The sequence below is a fragment of the Rhinopithecus roxellana genome, chromosome 6 (genome assembly GCF_007565055.1).
Source record: "Rhinopithecus roxellana isolate Shanxi Qingling chromosome 6, ASM756505v1, whole genome shotgun sequence".
Taxonomy (NCBI): domain Eukaryota; kingdom Metazoa; phylum Chordata; class Mammalia; order Primates; family Cercopithecidae; genus Rhinopithecus; species Rhinopithecus roxellana.
Genome location: NC_044554.1, coordinates 88,984,606 through 89,004,356, shown reverse-complemented (window position 1 = coordinate 89,004,356; position 19,751 = coordinate 88,984,606). Strand labels below are relative to the sequence as shown.

The window sequence follows — 19,751 nt, the reverse complement described above, 5'->3', positions numbered from 1 at the left end:
AGAAAGAAAAGTTGAGGATGATGCCCAGGTTTTTGGCTTAAACAATTGGTCACAGGTTGTTACAGGATAGGGAAGAAATAAGAGGAAAGATTTGGGGAATTGGGAATTGAAATGCATTGTAGAATTTGAGTTACCTATTAAAATATATGAAGATGTCAAATCTCTTAACAGTTGGGTATATGAATCTGGGTCTGAGAGGGTGAGGCCTTGGACAGAGAGACAAATTTGCGACTCATGTGAAGAACCTTAACGTTTAGAATTGGATGGGAAATTTAGCAAAGACTCTGGCAGGGCAAAAACCAGTGATATGAATGAAATGTACACATGCCTACTAATGGTTTTTCTAAACCTTGATTCCTCTTCTAGAGAAGCAAATGATAAAGGCTGTGGTGTCTGTCTTTCTCCTTGCAAAAGTCAGAAACTTTTGCTGGGTGCTTTTGCATCTTTTCCTCCTACTGCTGATGGACTTGCTTAGCTATTGCCTAACCTTTCTGTTTAGTAGGTGTAGGTGGTTTTAAAAAAGAAGGACTTGGAGATAAGGGATTACCAGTCTCTTTCTGGGATACTAGTCATACTACTTTAGTTAGCTATATTTTGGGTTAAATACAATATGTGTGTGCTAGCTTTTAAATTTAATAATTATTTGTATGTGTGCGACCCATAGTTCCAGGACTAGGAATTCTCAAAATCTTTTGAGTTTTTATCTTGATAAAAAATTAATATTATCAATAATCTGGATAATCACTTTATAGCTATCATGAGATTTCAGTACCTCTATTTTTAACTAAATGCTTTTCCTAAATTTATTTAACTTGTATTGCATTGCAAAGTTTTCCAAGCTTTGGCTTTTGAAGTCTCTGACTGAAAATGACCTATTGTTTCTGTGAAAAATTTGTTTTAAACCTGTCTACTAACAAATTATGGGAGTAAACATTTTAAGTAGGACTGCCAGTGTGCGCCATTTATGTATATTTTGATCAGTAGTCCCAAATACTGAGTTTTCCAGCATATTTTTTTCCCTATCTTGCTTAGAAGTGATGCTTTTGATAAAATATCTGAGAAATTCCATTACTATTACAGTTTAATAGGAAAATGGAGATTATCCATGTAGAAAGCAGATAATATATTAACATCTAGAAGTAGTTGGTAAATACTACATTCTTTCACTAAAAATAAAAAAAGTAAGTTAGATAACTTATGTTTTGGACATGGACTTCTTTTGACTAATATGGAAGTATTTTTTCTCGTAGAGAAGGTAAAATTAATTAAAAGATTTCCTTTTGTTGTTTATAGATGTCATTTTAAACTGAGACTTTAGGCTGGGCATGGTGGCTCATGCCTGTAATCCCAGCACTTTAGGAGGCTGAGGTGGGCGGATTACTTGAGGCCAGGAGTTTGAGACCAGCCTGGCCAACATGGTGAAACCCTGTCTCTACTAAAAATACAAAAATTAGCAGCGTGTGGTGGTGCATGCCTGTAAACCCAGCTACTCGGAAGGCTGAGGCAGGAGAATTGTTTGAACCTGGGAGGTGGAGGTTGCAGTGAGCCAAGATCGTGCCACTGCGCTCCAGCCTGGGTGACAGAGCGAGACTGTCTCAAAACAAAAAAACAAAAACAAAGAAAACAACAAAAAAACTGAGACTTCAAAGTTCTAACGTGATTTGGGACTTTGTTTTTTTTTTTAAATCATGTGAAGTGACAGTCATTGCAACCTTAACCCAACCTGTTTTAGCAGCATCCAAATCATGTTCTTATGCATAATGAATATACACAGCCTGCTGTTAGTCATTCAACTTTTCGGTACTTTTCCATAATCTCATTAGAGCCTCATGAAACTGCATGATGTGGGAGGAGCAGGTACTAGAAATTAGCACCTAATGTTAATTGAATACTCAGTAGGCATTGTGTTCTGTTCTAGTTTATGTGCATTTCCATTGTTATGAAAATTAAGCCCTGTGAGATACAAACTCTTATTGCCCTTATCTTACAGATAAGGAAACCGAGGCACAGAGTGCTGGTGATGGGATATTGTATAAGTTTCTTATCATCTCTTTACCTACATCTGTCATATTGTGCTGTAAGTCCAACTCCTCTGCACAAGACCCCCATCCCTTATTAGCTACTGAAGGACATTGCTCTTGAAATTGTTTTTCTCTCTTGCATCATCAGTTTTTTCCTTTCTACTGAATTACTCCTATTGGCATACAAACACGTTATTTCTCTCTTGAATAAACAAAAGCACAAAAGAATAAAACAAACCAAAAGCAAGACCCTCTCTTGATCCCATTTCCCTTCTAGCTGTTGTCCTGTTTCTTCCTTTAAGTGCAAAATTGTTTATAAGTTGTATATATTTGCTGTCTCTACGTGTCTCTCCTTTTCTCTTGAATCAATTCCAGTTAGGTTTTTATTCTGTTATACCACCAAGATTACCATTATCAATGTCATTAATGATCTCCTTGTTGCAGGATGCTGTGGGAAAATACAGAGATAAATAGAATAATATGAAGGGAGGACACTGTGCGTAACAACGAAAGTCTAGAAACGCTCAAATATCCATTAACAAACTATAGTACTTTCATATAATGGAGCATTGTGCATTAGTTAAAAAGAATGGGGAAATATTTTTATGCTGCTAAGCAGTAATCTCCCTGGTTTATTAAGTGAGAAAACAAGATGCAATAGAGTAAGTGTACTGTACTACTTTTTATGTAAGAAAAGGAGGAAAATAGCAGTATGTGTGTATTCAGCTTTGTTGTTAAGCATTGTAAGGGCAATTCAAAATCATGGAACAAGGACAGAACTAAAGCCTCTTTGAATGCACCTTGTTTATAGTTTTTACCTTACCGCCATTTTTTTGTTATATATAATTATAAAAAAATAGAGAAATCTCTAAATGAAAACACAAGAATTAAAAAACATCAGGATGGTGACACAGTTACAAGAATTATTATTTCAAGTAACTTTGAAACACTGTATTTTGCCTAGTGACCTATATCCTAAGGACAGAGAAGATCAATAAGAAATCTTAAACTTTGTTCAATATTGTTAGTAACAATCTTGTTATTGTTATTTTGAGATTACATATAGTAGGATAAAACAAATAAGTACATTTGCTAATGGCATGTATTTATTAATGTCATTAGCAAGAAAGATTTTCAGGGTAAGAAGATACAAATAAAATGAGTGAATACTATTTAGTTGGAAATGTCACAATGAACTCAGGATTTAAGTTTCTCTTTATAAAAATACATTATTTTCTAGCTCTGCTTACCGAAGAAGTAATGACAAGTAAAAATCAGTATTCATAGCTCCCAGATTTTGGTCTTTAGATACCATTTCCCATTAAAATGAATCATGAATCCTGGAGCAATGGCTGATTCCAGGTCTGGGGCATGAAATGTGTAAGATGAACTTCTGGGGCATTTTGTGCCTGAGAACAAGGAAGCTGCTATTAGAGATGACAGAGGTCATGTTAAAATGCAGGAGCCACCTTGTAGGGACTCCTACTGGTCAAAAATGGTGCAATTTGAGGTCCCCCTTGTCAAAAGTCTTCTTGTCATACAAAAAGGAATTGGAATCTGATCAGCCCTCTAGATCTAACTACATTGTACAGGAACTACAGGAACATGCGGAGCAATACCAGGAGGATACAGTTTGCCTAATCAGACTGGAAAGTTCTATGAGACGAACAATTTCTTCAACACGTAAATAGCCTGGGAAAAATTTTTTAAAAATAGAAACTGTTAAAAGATTAAAAGAGGCATAACAGCCAAATTTTGTGTGTGAACTTTATTTGGATTCTGATTCAAATAATCTTTAAAAAACATTTTTGGGCAAGTGGGAAGAGTTGAGCTGCACTGGATATTACATATTAAGGAATTATTTGTTGAATGTAGTAACATTATGGTTATTATAAAACTTACTGAATTTGTACAGGTGAAAAGAAATGATGTGTCATATTGCTTTAAAATACAGTACTCAGCTGGGTACAGTGGCATATATCTGGAGTCCCAGCTATTCCAGAGATTGAGGCGGGAGGATTACTTGAGCCCAGGAGTTCGGGGGCTGTAGTGTGTGCCATGATCGCACCTGTGAATAGCCACTGCACTTCAGCCTGGAAAACAGAGTGAGACCCCGTCTCTCTCTCTCTCTTTTTTTTTTTAAAATTAAAATGCAGTATTCTCTTTGAAGAAAATAAAAAGAAATGAGGGATGGATGAGACAAGAATAGCAGAATTTGGTAATTGTTGAAGCTGGGTACTTGAGAATTCTTGAAGATGGTACCTGTGGGTTCATTTTATTCCCTCCACTGTATGTATGTTTGAGAATTTTTATAAAGGAAAAAAATTCACAAAAAGAGACTGATGTCCTTTATGCAGAGTGATGATATGACATAAAAGTATCTATTTATTAAATGTTTGGTAAAAAAGTGATAGTTAGTGATGACTGTAATACTTACTGAAGAAACTTCTTTAGGTTCCAGTTGTAATAACTACATTATGGAGATTTATAAGGCATTGCATAATTCATTTTGGGCAGGAATTAAATCATTGATTGTAGATTTAGCATTCAACTCATGCTCGCATAGTTGGCCATTCAGTGCCTATAAGGATATAGGAAAAACAAACTCAGTTTCTCTTATGCTCCACAACACTCAATACAGAATTCTTCTGTAATGTCTGGTCACCAAAATGTGTGGGGATTTCTCTCCAACAACAAGGAGTTCTGCAGATAATTCTCCAGAGGACACCAGCTGAATGTCCTTTAATTCAGTTTACTTCTGACACGATCTACCTGGAGATAGATTCCACAGGTTGAGGGCTCAATCCCACAAGACTGCCCCCCTTCATATGTGGTCTCAAGCACAGGTTGTGGCCTGTGTTTTTGACCAGCTGGTTATAAATTGGGGTTCCCGTGACCCCCTCCTGGGGTTCAATTAATTTGTTAGTGCAGCTCAGGGAACTCAAGGAAACATGTTACTTACATTTGCTCACTTATAAAGGATAGTATTACAAAGGATACAAATGGAAGAGAGATGCATAGGACTGGGAGAAAGGGCTCAGAGCTTCCATGCCCTTTCTGGGCCCATCCACTCTCGAGGAACTTCGACTCTTTCTCCTATGCTGGAGCTCTCAGAACTCCGTCCTTTTGGGTTTTTATGGAAGCTTCATTAGATAGGCATGATTGATTAAATCATTGGCCGTTGGTTTATCAACTCGACCTTAAGCCACTCTCCCTTTCTGGAGGTTGGGGGTGGGGGTGGGACTGAAAGTTGCAAACTTCTAATCACTTGGTTGGTTCCCCTGGCAACCAGCCTCCATCCTGGGGCAGTGTAGGGTCCCCCAGCCACCAGTTGTCTTATTAGCACACTAAAGATACTCATCTTTCTGAAGATTCCAAGGATTTTAGGAGCTCTTTGGCAGAAAACAGCATGAAAACCAAATATATTTTACAATACCACAGTGCTCCTCTCTCTCTCTGTCTCTCTCTATATAAACAGAAACCTTTATATATAAATATAAAGGTTGTAAGACTTATGATTTTCAAACCTGTGCATTGTATTTGATTGTTTATATATAGGAGTTTGTACATGTGCATTTGAGGAATGGTACACTCCAAAATGCTTCCAGGAGAAACTGGAATATGTGTAATGGTTAAGTATCTTGGAAGGATAGCTATATCTTTGGTGTGTAAGGATGCCTGAACCACTGATCTTAGTATGATAATTTCTATTATGGCTAGTTTTAGTATAAGAAGACCCTTTTGTAGTAGCTATGTTGAATACATAGTCTTAAAAATTGTTATAGTTGTGGCTTGGATTTGGCATATTTAAGAATTACTGATATGGCTAGTATTTGTTTTGATAAAATGCAAAGAACATTCACCTGTTTTGCAGTTATTAAATAGGCCTTATATGGAGTATATACAGATGCTTTAATTTTACATAATTTCATATTTTGGTTGCATATAGAGATGGCAACTGACTCTCCATGCACTTGTGTTGATTTTTCTTTAGTCTTGTGTTTTTGAAAAGCATAACAAAGGTATTTGTGAGAGTGGTAGGAATAATAATTAGTAAGTAAATTTGTAACTAAATCTACATGGCTCTTGAATTAAAACCAGTAAATTGTTCTGCACAATGTTAGGAAGAAAATAAGTCATATATTATCTTAGATGAAAAATTGACAAAATAAGGCAAAATGATTCTGGTGACCTTGAAATTTTATCCTACTGTTGACTATTAATATAAGGCCAACCACTTTCTCATTTATATAGTCTTGAAGTTTTCTTAATGATAGTCATATATGCATTGCATTATGGTTGAAAAGACAGACTTCCAATTTACCTACCTCCCCCCACCCCGCCAGGATAATATTAATTATCTGTACTTTATTATAGCTGCAATAGATAAATTACCATTTGCTGAACTCTTAAATGTTTTTTCTTAAGTAGAATTTGGAAAAACAAAAGTTCTTAAATTGTGTCAGTTTTCTGCTTACTTGTGCCTAAAGGGAGTTTTATTTTACCCATAATTAGGCATGTTATTCCCAACCTTCAATTTGCATAATTAGAAAAGTTGAATTCTTTTCTTTGTCCCATTTCTTAGTTGACGAAGGATCAGAGATTGGTGTATTCGGGCAGACTGCTTCCCGATCATCTGCAGCTGAAAGACATTCTCAGAAAAGTAAGCTTTTCTATCACTATTTGATACCAGATACATTCAGAATGTGAGAGGAGATATGTTCTGAAATTGTATTCAACCAGTTCAGTTTTTAGATACTTAAAATCAATCTCTTTGGGTAGCATAACAAGTAAAGATAAATTAGAAAGTAACATGATAGTTTCTTGCTAGTTTAGGTAACGGTTCTGTATATTCATCTGATAGTTAAATCTAAAGTAGGATTATGTATTCGTGGTCAGGTATTTGCCATTTTTTGTAAGAAAATGCTATTGACGTCAGTAGTGCAGAAGTAGAATGTTCAGTAGTGGTGACGGATTTTCATTGATAACAATCTTTCCTCTAAATCTCCTTTTTGCCAGCTGCATCATATTTTTATACAAATTGCGTGAGTTGGGAGTTTAATTTCAGGAGGAAATTAACTGGTCCATCAGTTAGCAAACTTTGTGGGTGCTCAGAGCTAAAATATATTTCAATACATTTTTATATTTCAATATTTTCAATAAAATCAGCTTGAAGGCTAGTTATTTTAGTGGTAGCTTTTAGCTCATGTTCGTTTGTGGAATTTATACTTATAGAGCTTTTCAGCATTTGAAATGTTGCTTTTTGTTGGTGAGTATAGCAGAATTGAATTTCTTCTATGTTTTGCCTTAGCTCTTTGACTTAAACTGTTGTTGTGAATATTCCTTATCTAATTTAGAAGATCTGTATCTTCTCCTGTATGTTTATGATCACCTGTGGGAAACTTAAAAAAAAATTAGTATATTCCTTCTGCTTAGACAGTTGACATTTTAGCTTTGCCAGTGTGACTTCTTGCTGTTACTGGAATTATGTAGTTTCAAATTGCTAACATGGTGCAATATCCACTCCCTCAAAAATAGCGGATTTTGCAGCAGGTTTTTTGTCTTTTTTCTTTCTTTCCTCTTTTTTTTTAAAGACATACATTATTACCCAAAGCCTGTAGTTTATGTTTAGGGTGCACTCTTGTGTTGCACATTCTACGAGTTTTGGCAAATATATAATGACATGTCTCCGCCAGTATAGTATCATTTAGAATAGCCCTGAAAACCTCTGTGTTCTGGCTGGTCTTTTTTTTTTTTTTTCTTGTTTTTATGCTGGTGCTCAGAAATAAAATATATTTCAATATAGTCCTTTCTGCCATCTGCTCTTTGAAATACAAATATATTAATTATTTTACCCCAAGGATAGCTTAAATCTGCACATGAAGACTTTTAAAAGATTTTTGCCGTCAGAAATGGTTTCAGGCCAGACAACTTAAAATAAAAACTGCCTCAGTCAAAGAACTCTTGTGCTCCTATATAAAACATGTTGAGTAATATGTTTATATTTTAAATAGTTCTTTCAACTGTTTTTGTTAAAGTCAATGTACCCCTTTACTTTTTTCAGTTTAAATGCTGCCATTAGCTTTACCTATTTAGTCACAAAATGTTTTATGGAAACATTCCCAAGATAAATAAATTCTGTGAATTAATTGTGATTAATAATGACCTTTTGGAACTACGTTTCTAAGGATCAACATCTTATACTTGTATGCTTGTTAATATTCTGTATTAAGAAGCTAAGAGGGGCATTGAAAATTAGGAGTGTCTTCAACCTTCTTTGCCAGGCATACCTTCTGTCGTGCTGTCTCTGAAGCCTTTCTTTAGCATTCTAACCCTGAACTTCTTCCTCCAAACTCCTAAAGTAATTAAGGTTGGACTTCTCAGTTTCACGCAAAAAAGACTGTTCTCTGTTTCTGTAATTGTGCTGTAGTGCACAAGTCTACTCTCTTAACAATATCACGAGCCTCTTTAAGGAAGGGCCTGTTGTACCCTTTCTTGGATTTGCCTCCAAATTTAAGCACAATTATAGGTTCATGGTAGGCAAGTGATACATTCTTAGTTTCTAGTAACTTTGTTTCCCTTTCTCATCATTTGGGTATCTTTCTTTCTGCTCCTTTTTCTTTGTCATTCTGTTCTTTTCTTTTTTAAAACTTGCTGACTCATCCCTCATTGTTCTTTGTCCTCCTTTATTCCTTCTTTCCTTTCTCCATCTTATTTGCTAGCTTTATGTCTAAGTATAAATAAATATGCTCATGATCTCACTAAAGCTAAAATGCCAACCCTAATCGTTATTTGTTACGTTTTTCTTCAGTCATATTTGTAAGTTTATGGAAAAACATGGGATATTTACAGAATATAGTTTAAATGTCTGTTTTATATCTGCTTATAGGTGTTATAGATGAAAATAGTTTTTGACTCCAAAAAGAGTAAAAAAATCACCTTGCTAAAATTAAGGCAAACGTGATTATGATGAAGTTATTTGAGTTTCTTTTATGGTTGCTAAGCCTCAAGTGATGGAAATATGTAAACTGTAAAAAGTTTAAGATGCTAGATGTTTTCATGCTGAAATGATAGATTGTGCTGATACAACTTTCACAACATTGTTTGCTTTAAGACTGCTTTGTATGCAAAATAATTTTTTAATACAGCAATTAGAGTATTTAGATCATTTTCCAAGTATGGAGAAGATTTGAATTCAAAAGGATCCCAAATAAAATGACAAATTTACCTTCAAATGATAACAATTTATCAGTAATAGAACGGCTAGGCTGTAAAGGGACCTAAGTTTTAAGTATTTCAGTTTAGCTACTGACTTTTTGAACTGTACATTTTGTAGTACTACCCTTTAAATGTAATCTTCTTTAATTTTAGCAAGATGAGTATCATATGGTTCATCTAGTATGTACTTCTCGGACTCCTCCCAGTTCTCCAAAATCCAGCACCAATAGAGAAAGTCGTGAAGCATTGGCATCCAGCAGCAATTCTGTGAGTTGTTTTGGGAGGAGTAAACATTGAACTTTTCTTCTTCTTCATCTTCTTCTTATTTTTTGCCTCTAAAAACTAAATGAAAAACAGAACAATTGGAGCTTGTGGATTTTGAGATTGCGTTTTGAACTAAAGTTAGACATTTTGTAAAGTTTATCATTTTGAAAGGTCTAATACGCAGTGTTATCCCTTGAAGTCTATTCACCATGAGTTATAATTTGCTGTATGGCAGGTCAGTAATAGATTTCATCTTCAAAAGTTTAATTACTGGAATACTTAGAAAACAGAATTATGTTATGGTTATATAATATAAATTCTTAGGCCAATGATATTTCAGAAATATGCCAGGTATTTAAAATAGTATATTTGATTCAAGGTAGATTAAATTGTTTAAAATTTAAGTACCCTAAATCTTCTTGAAGTAGATGACTTGGTCAAGGATTTTGTTTTTTAAAAATGACTGGATTTGGGTGTACCTTCCACCTGCTTGGGGAGGTAATACTTAATGTGCTAATTTCTTTCAGACTTGGGTATTCATTCCTCCATCCTTATTTTTCCATCTGCCTAAAATTGTTTTGGAAATGTTTTGTAATAGTTGACTTTCTCGATTTAGACATTTTCTGTAAATTTCAAAGACATTGTCCTCAGTCCTCTTATGTTATTTTTGATTTCCCATAAAGGCTTTCTATGACACCTTTGCAGGTAAGAGGATTGGATGAGTGGAAGCTTGCTTTCAACTTCTTGAGCAGGCAGGGAACTTGTATACTGCTAAGTATGCTTTCCTTGTCAAGAATCCAGCCAAAGCTTGAAAGAGAGCACAAATGACAGGGGTGGGAACTAGTTGAAAGGTCTCTCAATAGATACGAGTTAACTGCTGCTTTAAGAAACTAGCTTCTCCAGTTGCTGTATTTAATTAGTATTCTCTTAATGGTAAGTATTTCCTAGTACCAGCCATGGGAATTTAGCACATTAAACTAAATAAAATATGCCTTGTCAAAACACCCAAGGGTCTTTATATGTTTCCTGTCTTGGCATGGAAAGGCACAGACATTGGCATTGGCACAGAGTTTTTTTTTGTAGTTGTCGGACACAGTTGTATTGCTCCAATTTTTGTTCGGAAACAGCCTTCTGACTTTGACTCTTCCAGTGGGTTGCTCAGCCATGATTTTGTATCTTTAGTGTGTATATTTGTTTTTTTCAGAGTGTTATGAAAGCCTGAAAAGTATCAAAGGAATGTTAAGTTGAATTCACCTTAATTTTTCATGGTTCAGAAATTTCAAGGGATTTGAAAATGTTTTAAAGATCTAATCATAAAATAATTACCTAATAAGGTCAGAAATCATTAGTTCTAGAGAAATTAGGTTGTGCTGCCAAATGACTAGGCTTTTCTTCTAATAATTGTATTAATGAGCACCATATTATGATGGCCCATTTAATGAGAAATCTTGCCAAAAAAGCAGCCTTTCCCAGTTTATGTTTCTAAGAATCCAGACTCCTTAGTAAGATATTTGATATCTATTGTGTGTGAAGTAACATTTTAAAGTAAGTTTTTGTTAGTCTTGCAAAAGACTGGTGTGGGCTGTTTTGCAAAAGACTGTTTTGGACGTTTCACATGGCAGGACTTAGCATGGGAGTCATGCAGAAAGACATCCTGTCAATAGGAAGGCAGTATGGGTAAAATACACTTTAACAAACTTGTTAAAGGAAGGATGTTAAAATAATACTGTACCTAGCTTTTTAAAGTGGAAGAACTGTAATTTATGTAAAATGTAATTGTGTTTTAAATGTACATGAAACACTTGACAAACTATTTTTAAACAAATTGGGATGGTCTTCAGGGAGTTATATTGTTTACGGTTACTGAATCCATGAGCACGAGATTAAAAAAATTTGAGCATGAGAATAAAAAAATCCCGATTAACATTTTGATCCTCATAGTTCATTTTGTAAAAAAGTAATATTTGTTAGTGATTTCTATAAACTAATAGAATTTTAGAACTGAAAGGAATCTTGAAAATTTAGTCCAATCTCATTTTCTGTAGGAAAGTGGAGACTCTGAGAGGTTAAGTGAACCTTTAAGGTTATACTTCTTGTTAATGTCAGAGATAACACTAGATTTTAGATCTTTTGATTTCTAGCCTGTTTTTCATTACTTTAAACCAATGTGTTACCAGTAGGATGTTGTACAGTACTTGACACATAGTAACTGTTTAAATGACTCTGTAATTAGTACCATTTATTGAACACTTTATATGTGTTAGGCATCATGAAAGGAGCTTTGTAGGCCGGGCGCGGTGGCTCAAGCCTGTAATCCCATCACTTTGGGAGGCCGAGACGGGCGGATCACGAGGTCAGGAGATCGAGACCATCCTGGCTAACACGGTGAAACCCCGTCTCTACTAAAAAATACAAAAAACTAGCCGGGCGAGGTGGCGGGCGCCTGTAGTCCCAGCTACTCGGGAGGCTGAGGCAGGAGAATGGCGTAAACCCGGGAGGCGGAGCTTGCAGTGAGCTGCGATCTGGCCACTGCAGTCCAGCCTGGGCGACAGAGCGAGACTCCGTCTCAAAAAAAAAAAAAAAAAAAAAGAAAGGAGCTTTGTGTGCATTAATTTAATCATGTGAAAAGAGCTTTTTAGGCCGGGCGCGGTGGCTCAAGCCTGTAATCCCAGCACTTTGGGAGGCCGAGACGGGCGGATCACGAGGTCAGGAGATCGAGACCATCCTGGCTAACACGGTGAAACCCCGTCTCTACTAAAAATACAAAAAACTAGCCGGGCGAGGTGGCGGGCGCCTGTAGTCCCAGCTACTGGGGAGGCTGAGGCAGGAGAATGGCGCAAACCCGGGAGGCGGAGCTTGCAGTGAGCTGAGATCCGGCCACTGCACTCCAGCCCGGGCGAAAGAGCAAGACTCCGTCTCAAAAAAAAAATAAAAATAAAAATAAAAAAAAAATAAAACGAAAAGAGCTTTTTATGCATTAACTTAATCCTCAAAATTTAATATGCTTATTTTGTGTATTATTCTGCTCCTCAGCCATTTCTAGTTGAAAAAATGGAATATTTTAATTTAATTAAGCAGTTTTGATAAGTTTTGACTTATCAAAATTAAAGTATCTACTTATACTGGACACAAGATTTAAAACAGCAAATTTATGAAATTTAGTTGTTTTAGGCCGGGCGCGGTGGCTCAAGCCTGTAATCCCAGCACTTTGGGAGGCCGAGACGGGCGGATCACGAGGTCAGGAGATCGAGACCATCCTGGCTAACACGGTGAAACCCCGTCTCTACTAAAAAAAATACAAAAAACTAGCCGGGCGAGGTGGCGGGCGCCTGTAGTCCCAGCTACTCGGGAGGCTGAGGCAGGAGAATGGCGAGAACCCGGGAGGCGGAGCTTGCAGTGAGCTGAGATCCGGCCACTGCACTCCAGCCTGGGCGACAGAGCAACACTCCGTCTCAAAAAAAAAAAAAAAAAAAAAAAAAAAAAAAAAAAAAAAGAAATTTAGTTGTTTTGCGGAGGGATTTCATGAATACATTTTTAGTAATGTGCCTGTAATTTTATGATTGTAAAGAACTAAATCTCCTTTTAAAAATTATACATTTTTGTTTGTAGAGTTCAGATCATTCAGGATCAACAACTCCATCATCTAGTCAAGAAATGTTGTCTTTAGCTGCGGGTTCTTCCTCGGAAGGATTGAGGCAGCGTACACTTCCACAAGCACAAACTGACCAAACACAGAGTCACCAGTTTCCATATGTAATGCAAGGGTAAGTGAAATTGTGGTAGCTATGGAATGCGATTGGGGCCCCCTAAAAATGAGTTCCTTTTGATTTTCACCATAGCCTCTTTGCAGCAATTAAAGTACATTTTAAATTTATTCATGTACTTGATTTTATATTTTGAGAACTAGAGGGTTAAGAAAAGCACTGCTGTTGAAACCTGGCTGCACATCAGAATCATGTAGGGCAGCGCTTTCAATCTTGAATGTTTGTCCTAATCACTGGGAGACCTTGCTGAGCTGCAGGTTTGTATTCAATAGGTATGATGGAGCCTGAGAATCTGCATTTCTGACAAGCTCCCAGATGATGCTGATGCTTCTGATGTTTGGACCACACTTTCAATAGCAAGGATCTACGTAACTAATTTTTTTTTTACTCAGTCTCATTATAGATCTACTCAATTTAGTCTTCAGGGGAGTGTGGTTGAGTGAAGGTATATTTGGAAGAGTACAGATCCCAGCAATCTGTTTTTAAAAGTTTTTAAAAGTTCCACAAGTGTTTCTGATCAACTTGGTAACAACTGTGTTAGAGTAAAACCATGATGTATTACAGGGATATGCTAACCGCTGCATGTTGTCCAGGATCTTTGTTGTATTGATAGTTTTATAAAGCAGTTTTCTTAAGAAGCTTGCCACAGTCACCCTATAACAATTACAGCAGGCCCTTTGGGTTAGGCACTTCTAGAGGAAATGCAGCCACAGGTAAAGCAGATCAGAGAGTAGGATCTTGGAGAACAGTGGCACAATCTCAGCTCACTGCAACCTCTGTCTCTCTGGTTCAAGCAATTCTCTTGCCTCAGCCTCTCAAGTAAGTGGGATTACAGGTGTCTGCCATCATGCCGGGCTAATTTTTTGTATTTTTAGTAGAGACAGAGTTTCACCATTATGACCAGGCTGGTCTTGATCTCCTGACTTTAGGTGATCTGCCTGCCTTGGCCTCCCAAAGTGCTGGGATTTACAGGCATGAGCTACCACACCCGGCTCGATTTCTTTCTTAACTAGTTTGTTTTTGGTGTGTAGAAATGTTACTGATTTTTGTATTTTGATTTTGTGTCCTGTGACTTTCCAAATCTAAGAGTTTATTGGTGGAGTCTTTATCTACAAAGAGGGATGGTTTGACTTCCTCTTTTCCAATTGGGCTGCATTTTCTTACTTTCTCTGGCCTGATGACTCTGGCTAGGACTCCCAGTACTGTGTTGAAAAAGACTGGTGAAAGTGGGGATCTTTGTCTTTTTCCAGCTCTTAGAGGAAAGGCTTTCAGATTTACTTATTCAGTATGATGTTAGCTGTGGGTTTGTTATATACAGTCTTTTTTATGTTGAGGTATGTTCTGTCTATGCCTAGTTTGTTGAGAGCTTTTATTATGAAGGGATGTTGAGATGATCATATGGTTTTAGTCCTTCATTCTGTTAATGTGATGTATCATGTTTATTGATTTGCATATATTGAATCATTCTTGCATCCCTGGGGTAAATCCCATTTGATGATGATGTATTCTCTTTTTGATGTGCTGTTGGATTTGGTTTGCTGTATTTTGTTGAGAATTTTTGTGTCTGTGTTCATGGCTGACCTGTAGTTTTTTGTTGTTTTTGTTGTGTCCTTCTCTGGTTTTGGCATCAGGGTAATGCCTTATAGAATTCCCTCCTCTTCAGTGTTCTGGAATGGTTTGAGGAGAATTGGTGTTAGTTCTTCTTTATAAGATTGGTCAAGGCTGGGCACAGTGGCTTATGCCTGTAATCTCAGCACATTGGGAGGCTGAGGTGGGTGGATCACTTGAGGCCAGAAGTTTTGAGACCACCCTTGCCAACATTGTGAAACCCTGTCTCTACTAATGCAAAAATTAGCTGGGCATCATGGTGCATGCCTATAATCCCAGCTACTCGGGAGGCTGAGGCAGGAGAATCACTTGAACCCAGGAGGTGGAGATTGCAGTGAGCTGAGATTGTGTCACTGCACTTCAGCCTGGGCAACAGAATGAGACTCTGTCTCAAATAAATAAATAAGTAAATAAATACATAATAACCACAAAAATTAGCTGGGCGTGGTGGTGTATGCCTATAATCCCAGCTGTTCAGGTAGCTGAAGCATGAGAATCACTTCCACCCAGGAGGTGGAGGTTGCAGTCAGCCAAGATTGCGCCACTGCACTCCAGCCTGGGCAACAGACCATGACTCTGTCTTAAAACAAAAAACAAACAAACAAAAAAACAGTTTTGCTCAAATTTGGCATTGAAGCCATCCAATCCTGGGCTTTTCTTTGTTGGGAGATTTTCTTTTTATTATTACTGATTCAATCTCATTACTCATTATTGGTCTGTTCAGGTTTTTCTGTTTCTTCCTGATTCAATCTTGGCAGGCTGTGTGTGTCTAAGAATTTATCCATTTTCTCTAGATTTTCTAGTGTATTAGTGTGCAGTTGTACATAATAGCTTGATTATTTCTCTTTTGTATTTCTATGGTATCAGTTGTAATGTTTCGTTTTTCGTATCTGATTTTATTTATATGGGTCTTTTTGTTTTCTTGGTTACCTAGATAGTGGTTTATTGATTTTATCTTTTAAAAAAACCAAGTTTTTATTTTGTTGATCTTTTGTATTTTTTTTTCAGTCTATCCTGATTTTTATTATTTCTTTCCCTCTACTAATTTTGGGTTAGGTTGTTCTTGCTTTTCTAGTTCTTTGAGGTATATTGTTGGATTGTTTATTTGAAATCTTTCTACTTTTTTGGTGTGAGCATTTATTACTATAAACATCTCTCTTAGCACCAATTTTGTCGTATTCCATAGGTTTTGGTATATTGTTTTTTGACTTTCATTTGTGATGGTCTCACTTTGTTGACCAGGCTGGAGTGTGGTGGTGTGATCCTAGCTCACTGCAGAACTCCTGGGCTGAAACAATCCTTCTGCCTCAGCTTCCTGGGTAGCTGGAATTACAGGCACATGCCACTACACACCACAAACATTTTTTATCTCCTCCTTAATTTCTTCCTTGGCCCAATGGTCATTTAGGAGCATGTTGTTTAATTTCAATGTATTTTGTACAGTTTCCAAAGTTTCTCTTGTTACTGATTTCTACTGTTATTCCATTGTGGTCATAAAAGATACTTGATATGATTTTGGTTTTTAAAAATTTGTTGAAACTTGTTTTGTGGCCTAACATACGGTCTGTTCTGGAGAATGATCCATGGGCTGATGAGAAGAGTCTATTCTGTACTTGTTGGATGAAATGTTCTGTAAATGTCTGTTATACCCATTTGGTCTAAAGTGCGGTTTGAATCCAGTGTTTCTTTGTTAATTTTCTGTCTAGATGATCTGTGTAATGCTGAGAGTCAGGTGTTGATGTCCCTAGCACTTATTGTATTGGATTCTGTCCCTCCCTTTAGGTCTGATCATGTTTTCTTGATAAAGCTGAGTGGTCTGTTGTTGGGTTCATATATGTTTAGAATTGTTAAATCTTTTTGTTGAATTGATCCCTTTATCGTTATATAATGACCTTCTTTGTTGTTACTGTTTTTAAATTAAAGTCTGTTTTATCTGTTATAAGGATAGATGTTCTTATTTGCTTTTGATTTTTGTTCACTTAGAATATCTTTTTCCATCCCTTACTTTCAGTCTGTGTCTTTACAGATGAGATGAATTTCTTGTAGGAAGCGTATGGTTGGATCATTTTAAAAAATTCTTCAGCCCCTCTGTATCTTTTAAGTGGAAAGTTTAATTCATTTATATTCAAGATTATTATTGATATGACAGGGCTTATTCCTGTCATTTTAGTAATTGATTTCTGGTTTTTGTGTAGCATTTATTCCTTTCTTTCTCTCATATTGTTTTTCATTGTAGTTGGTGGTTTTCTGTAGTGATGACATTTAAATTATTTCTCTTTTTTATTTGTGTGTTTGCTTTACCAGTGGGTTTTATATTTTGATGTGTTTCCTTCCAGGTATAGGGCTCCCTTGATTATTTCTTGGAGGGCCGGCCTAGTGGTGATGGGTTCCTTCAGCTTTTGCTTATCTGGGAAAGACTTTATTTCTCCTTCATTTATGAAGGATAACTTTGCTGGGAATAGTATCCTTGGCAGAGAGGTTCCTTCCTTCTCTCCCTTCTCTGCCTTCCTTTCCCCTCCCTCCTTCTCTTCCCTCCCTTCCTCCCTCTCTCTCCTTCCTTTTCTTTCTTTCCTTCCTGCATTTCTTTCCTTTTTCCCTTTCTTTTTCTCTCTTTCTTTCTTCACTTCAAATGTATCTGCTTATTCTCTCCTGGCCTGTAAGGTTTCTGCTGAGAAATCTGCTGGTAGTCTGCTGGGGGTTCTAAGCATTAAGTGACTGGATGCTTTTCTCTTGCTATTTTTAGAATTCTCTCTTTGACTTTGACAGTTTTACTATAATGTGCTGTGGAGAAGACCTTTTTGAATTGTATCTATTTGAGGATTGTTGGGTGAGGTGTCAGAGCCCTGGCACCAGGAAGTGGTCAACTCACAGGTTGGTTAAAAGAATTTACAATAGTACAGGTTTGAAAAAGGAAACTTTATTAGAAAGGAAGGATGCTGCAAAATAGTGCAGCAGGGTGCCTCAGTGAGAGGACTGAGCGCACCGTGGTGGATTTTCCTTAGGAGCATTTATAGACTTTAAGACAGTAGCTTAGGGTTGTAAAATTAGTTTCAGCATGGCATTCCAGAGATGTATAGAAATTTTAGTTACTTATAAAAATTGAAAGAAGCCTGGAATCAGATGCTGACTTTAGATACTAGGGAGGTTTGATTACCTCTAAATTCCTCAGATAAGGAGTCTTGCCTCTGGATGGCCTGTTTGATGGTCACCAGGTAGTCTTTGCTCCCTTCTAAATTGCTCAGATAAGAAGTTTTTATCTCCGGGCCTGTTCAGTGGTCACCAGGTGGTTTTCACTCTCCTCAGGTACTTTTGAATGATATCAGTGTCCTTGGTAAATTTCTCATTTATATCCTGAATTGTTTTTCAGATTTTTAAATATTGTTTATCTGAATTCTCTTGTATCGTGCTTCTTTAATATCATTATTTTGAATTCATTTTCTGGATTTCACAATTTTATTTTCACTGGAATCAATTGCTGGAGAATTACGTTCTTTTGGAAGTGTCATATCTCCTTGCTTTTTCATGTTTCTTCTATCCTTATGTTGATATCTGTGCCTGTGGTATAACAGTCCCTTCTTCAGGTTTTCGAATTTGCTTTTGTAGGGGGGCACGTTTTCCTAACGATGTGTCTATGCTGTTGTTTGGTAGGCCACTTTGGCTTTGATTCTGTATGTATACCATAGTATAGTCTCTGTATGAATTTTGTCAGGAACAGTGTCAGTAGTGTCTGATTTCCTGAGTGTCTTAGGGTGCAGTTTTTAGTGGAGGCTGTGGTGAAGTTTTGCTGGGGACAGGGGTGTCAGGTGGGCCAATCTTTAGGTCCCAGTGATGGCAGTGGTAGGCTGAGTATGCCTGTCCTTAGGCCCCAGTGTGACATACGCTGGCACCAGTGTGAGATCGTCCAGGTGGGCCAATTCTTGGGGGGCCTCCAGCCAGTTTGTTTGGATGCCATCAGTGATGGTGGTGAGCTGGGCAGTTTGGCATGTTGTCAGGCCCCTAGGCAGTGGATATGCCATGGATTATGGCAGTAGTAGTGGTGGGACAAACCTCTGGCTCCCAAGCGGTCTATGGTGGTGTTGGTGATGATTGCAATGGGTTGGATGGGCCAGTTCCCAAGCCCACAGGTAGTGCATGCACATGGGTGTCTGCTGTGGTAATAGTGGCAGGTTGGGTCCTCAGGCCTCTGGGAGGAGTACTCAGGTGCCAACAGTTACGGATGGGGTAATCCACAGGCCCCTGGATGGCATGCTCAGCCACTGGAGGTGGGTGGAACTGGGCCAAGCTGGCTTGACCTCAGGCCCCCTGTTGGGTTGTGCAGCTGCTGGTTCTGGTAGGCGAGGATGGCATGATCCCCAGACTTCCAGCACAGTGCTCGGGAGATGTACTATAGCCTGTTACTGGGAGGGCTGGGTTGCTTTCAGTGACAACAGTCATAAATTGATGGGGGGGTACACTTTGGTCTCAGATGGCAGCTGCAAGCTTGTAGCCTGTCCTCAGGGTACGTACGTGTAAATGCTCAGTAGCACCATTCACAGTTATGGGGTTGCTGACAATGTCTTGCACTTTGGCCCAAGATACATCAGTTAGCAGCACCACCTGGGAATGCACAGGGGATCTCAGTGAGGCTCCAGGGATGTGAGATTTAGGGGTTCTTGGGCCCCAGGGCAGGATGCAGCCCGATGGGGGTTGGACTCTGCAAATGATGCCTTGCTGTAGCTATTTAGGACTTAGGAGGTGTGTGGGACCCATTGTGAACTCCTCTTGAGCAGCGCCTTCACGTGGTCTCCTGTTAGTCTCGGGGCCCATGTGTGTTAAGGGTCTCTCTTGTGGCTAGGATTACAGGAGTCTGCAGTGGGAATGTAGACTGCTGGGGGTC

The 19,751-nt window shown here is 37.7% G+C and overlaps 1 protein-coding gene across 3 annotated transcripts in view; it reads left to right on the top strand.

Moving 5' to 3' along the window:
- Positions 1-19,751, top strand: part of HERPUD2 (HERPUD family member 2) — a 53,246-nt gene that overhangs the window by 15,003 nt on the left and 18,492 nt on the right. For all 3 annotated transcript variants that reach the window (XM_030932663.1, XM_010361126.2, XM_030932664.1), the window contains 3 exons: positions 6,607-6,684; positions 9,393-9,506; positions 13,113-13,267. In XM_030932663.1, the coding sequence (XP_030788523.1) occupies positions 6,607-6,684; positions 9,393-9,506; positions 13,113-13,267 (347 nt within the window). The remainder of the gene's footprint in view (positions 1-6,606; positions 6,685-9,392; positions 9,507-13,112; positions 13,268-19,751) is intronic.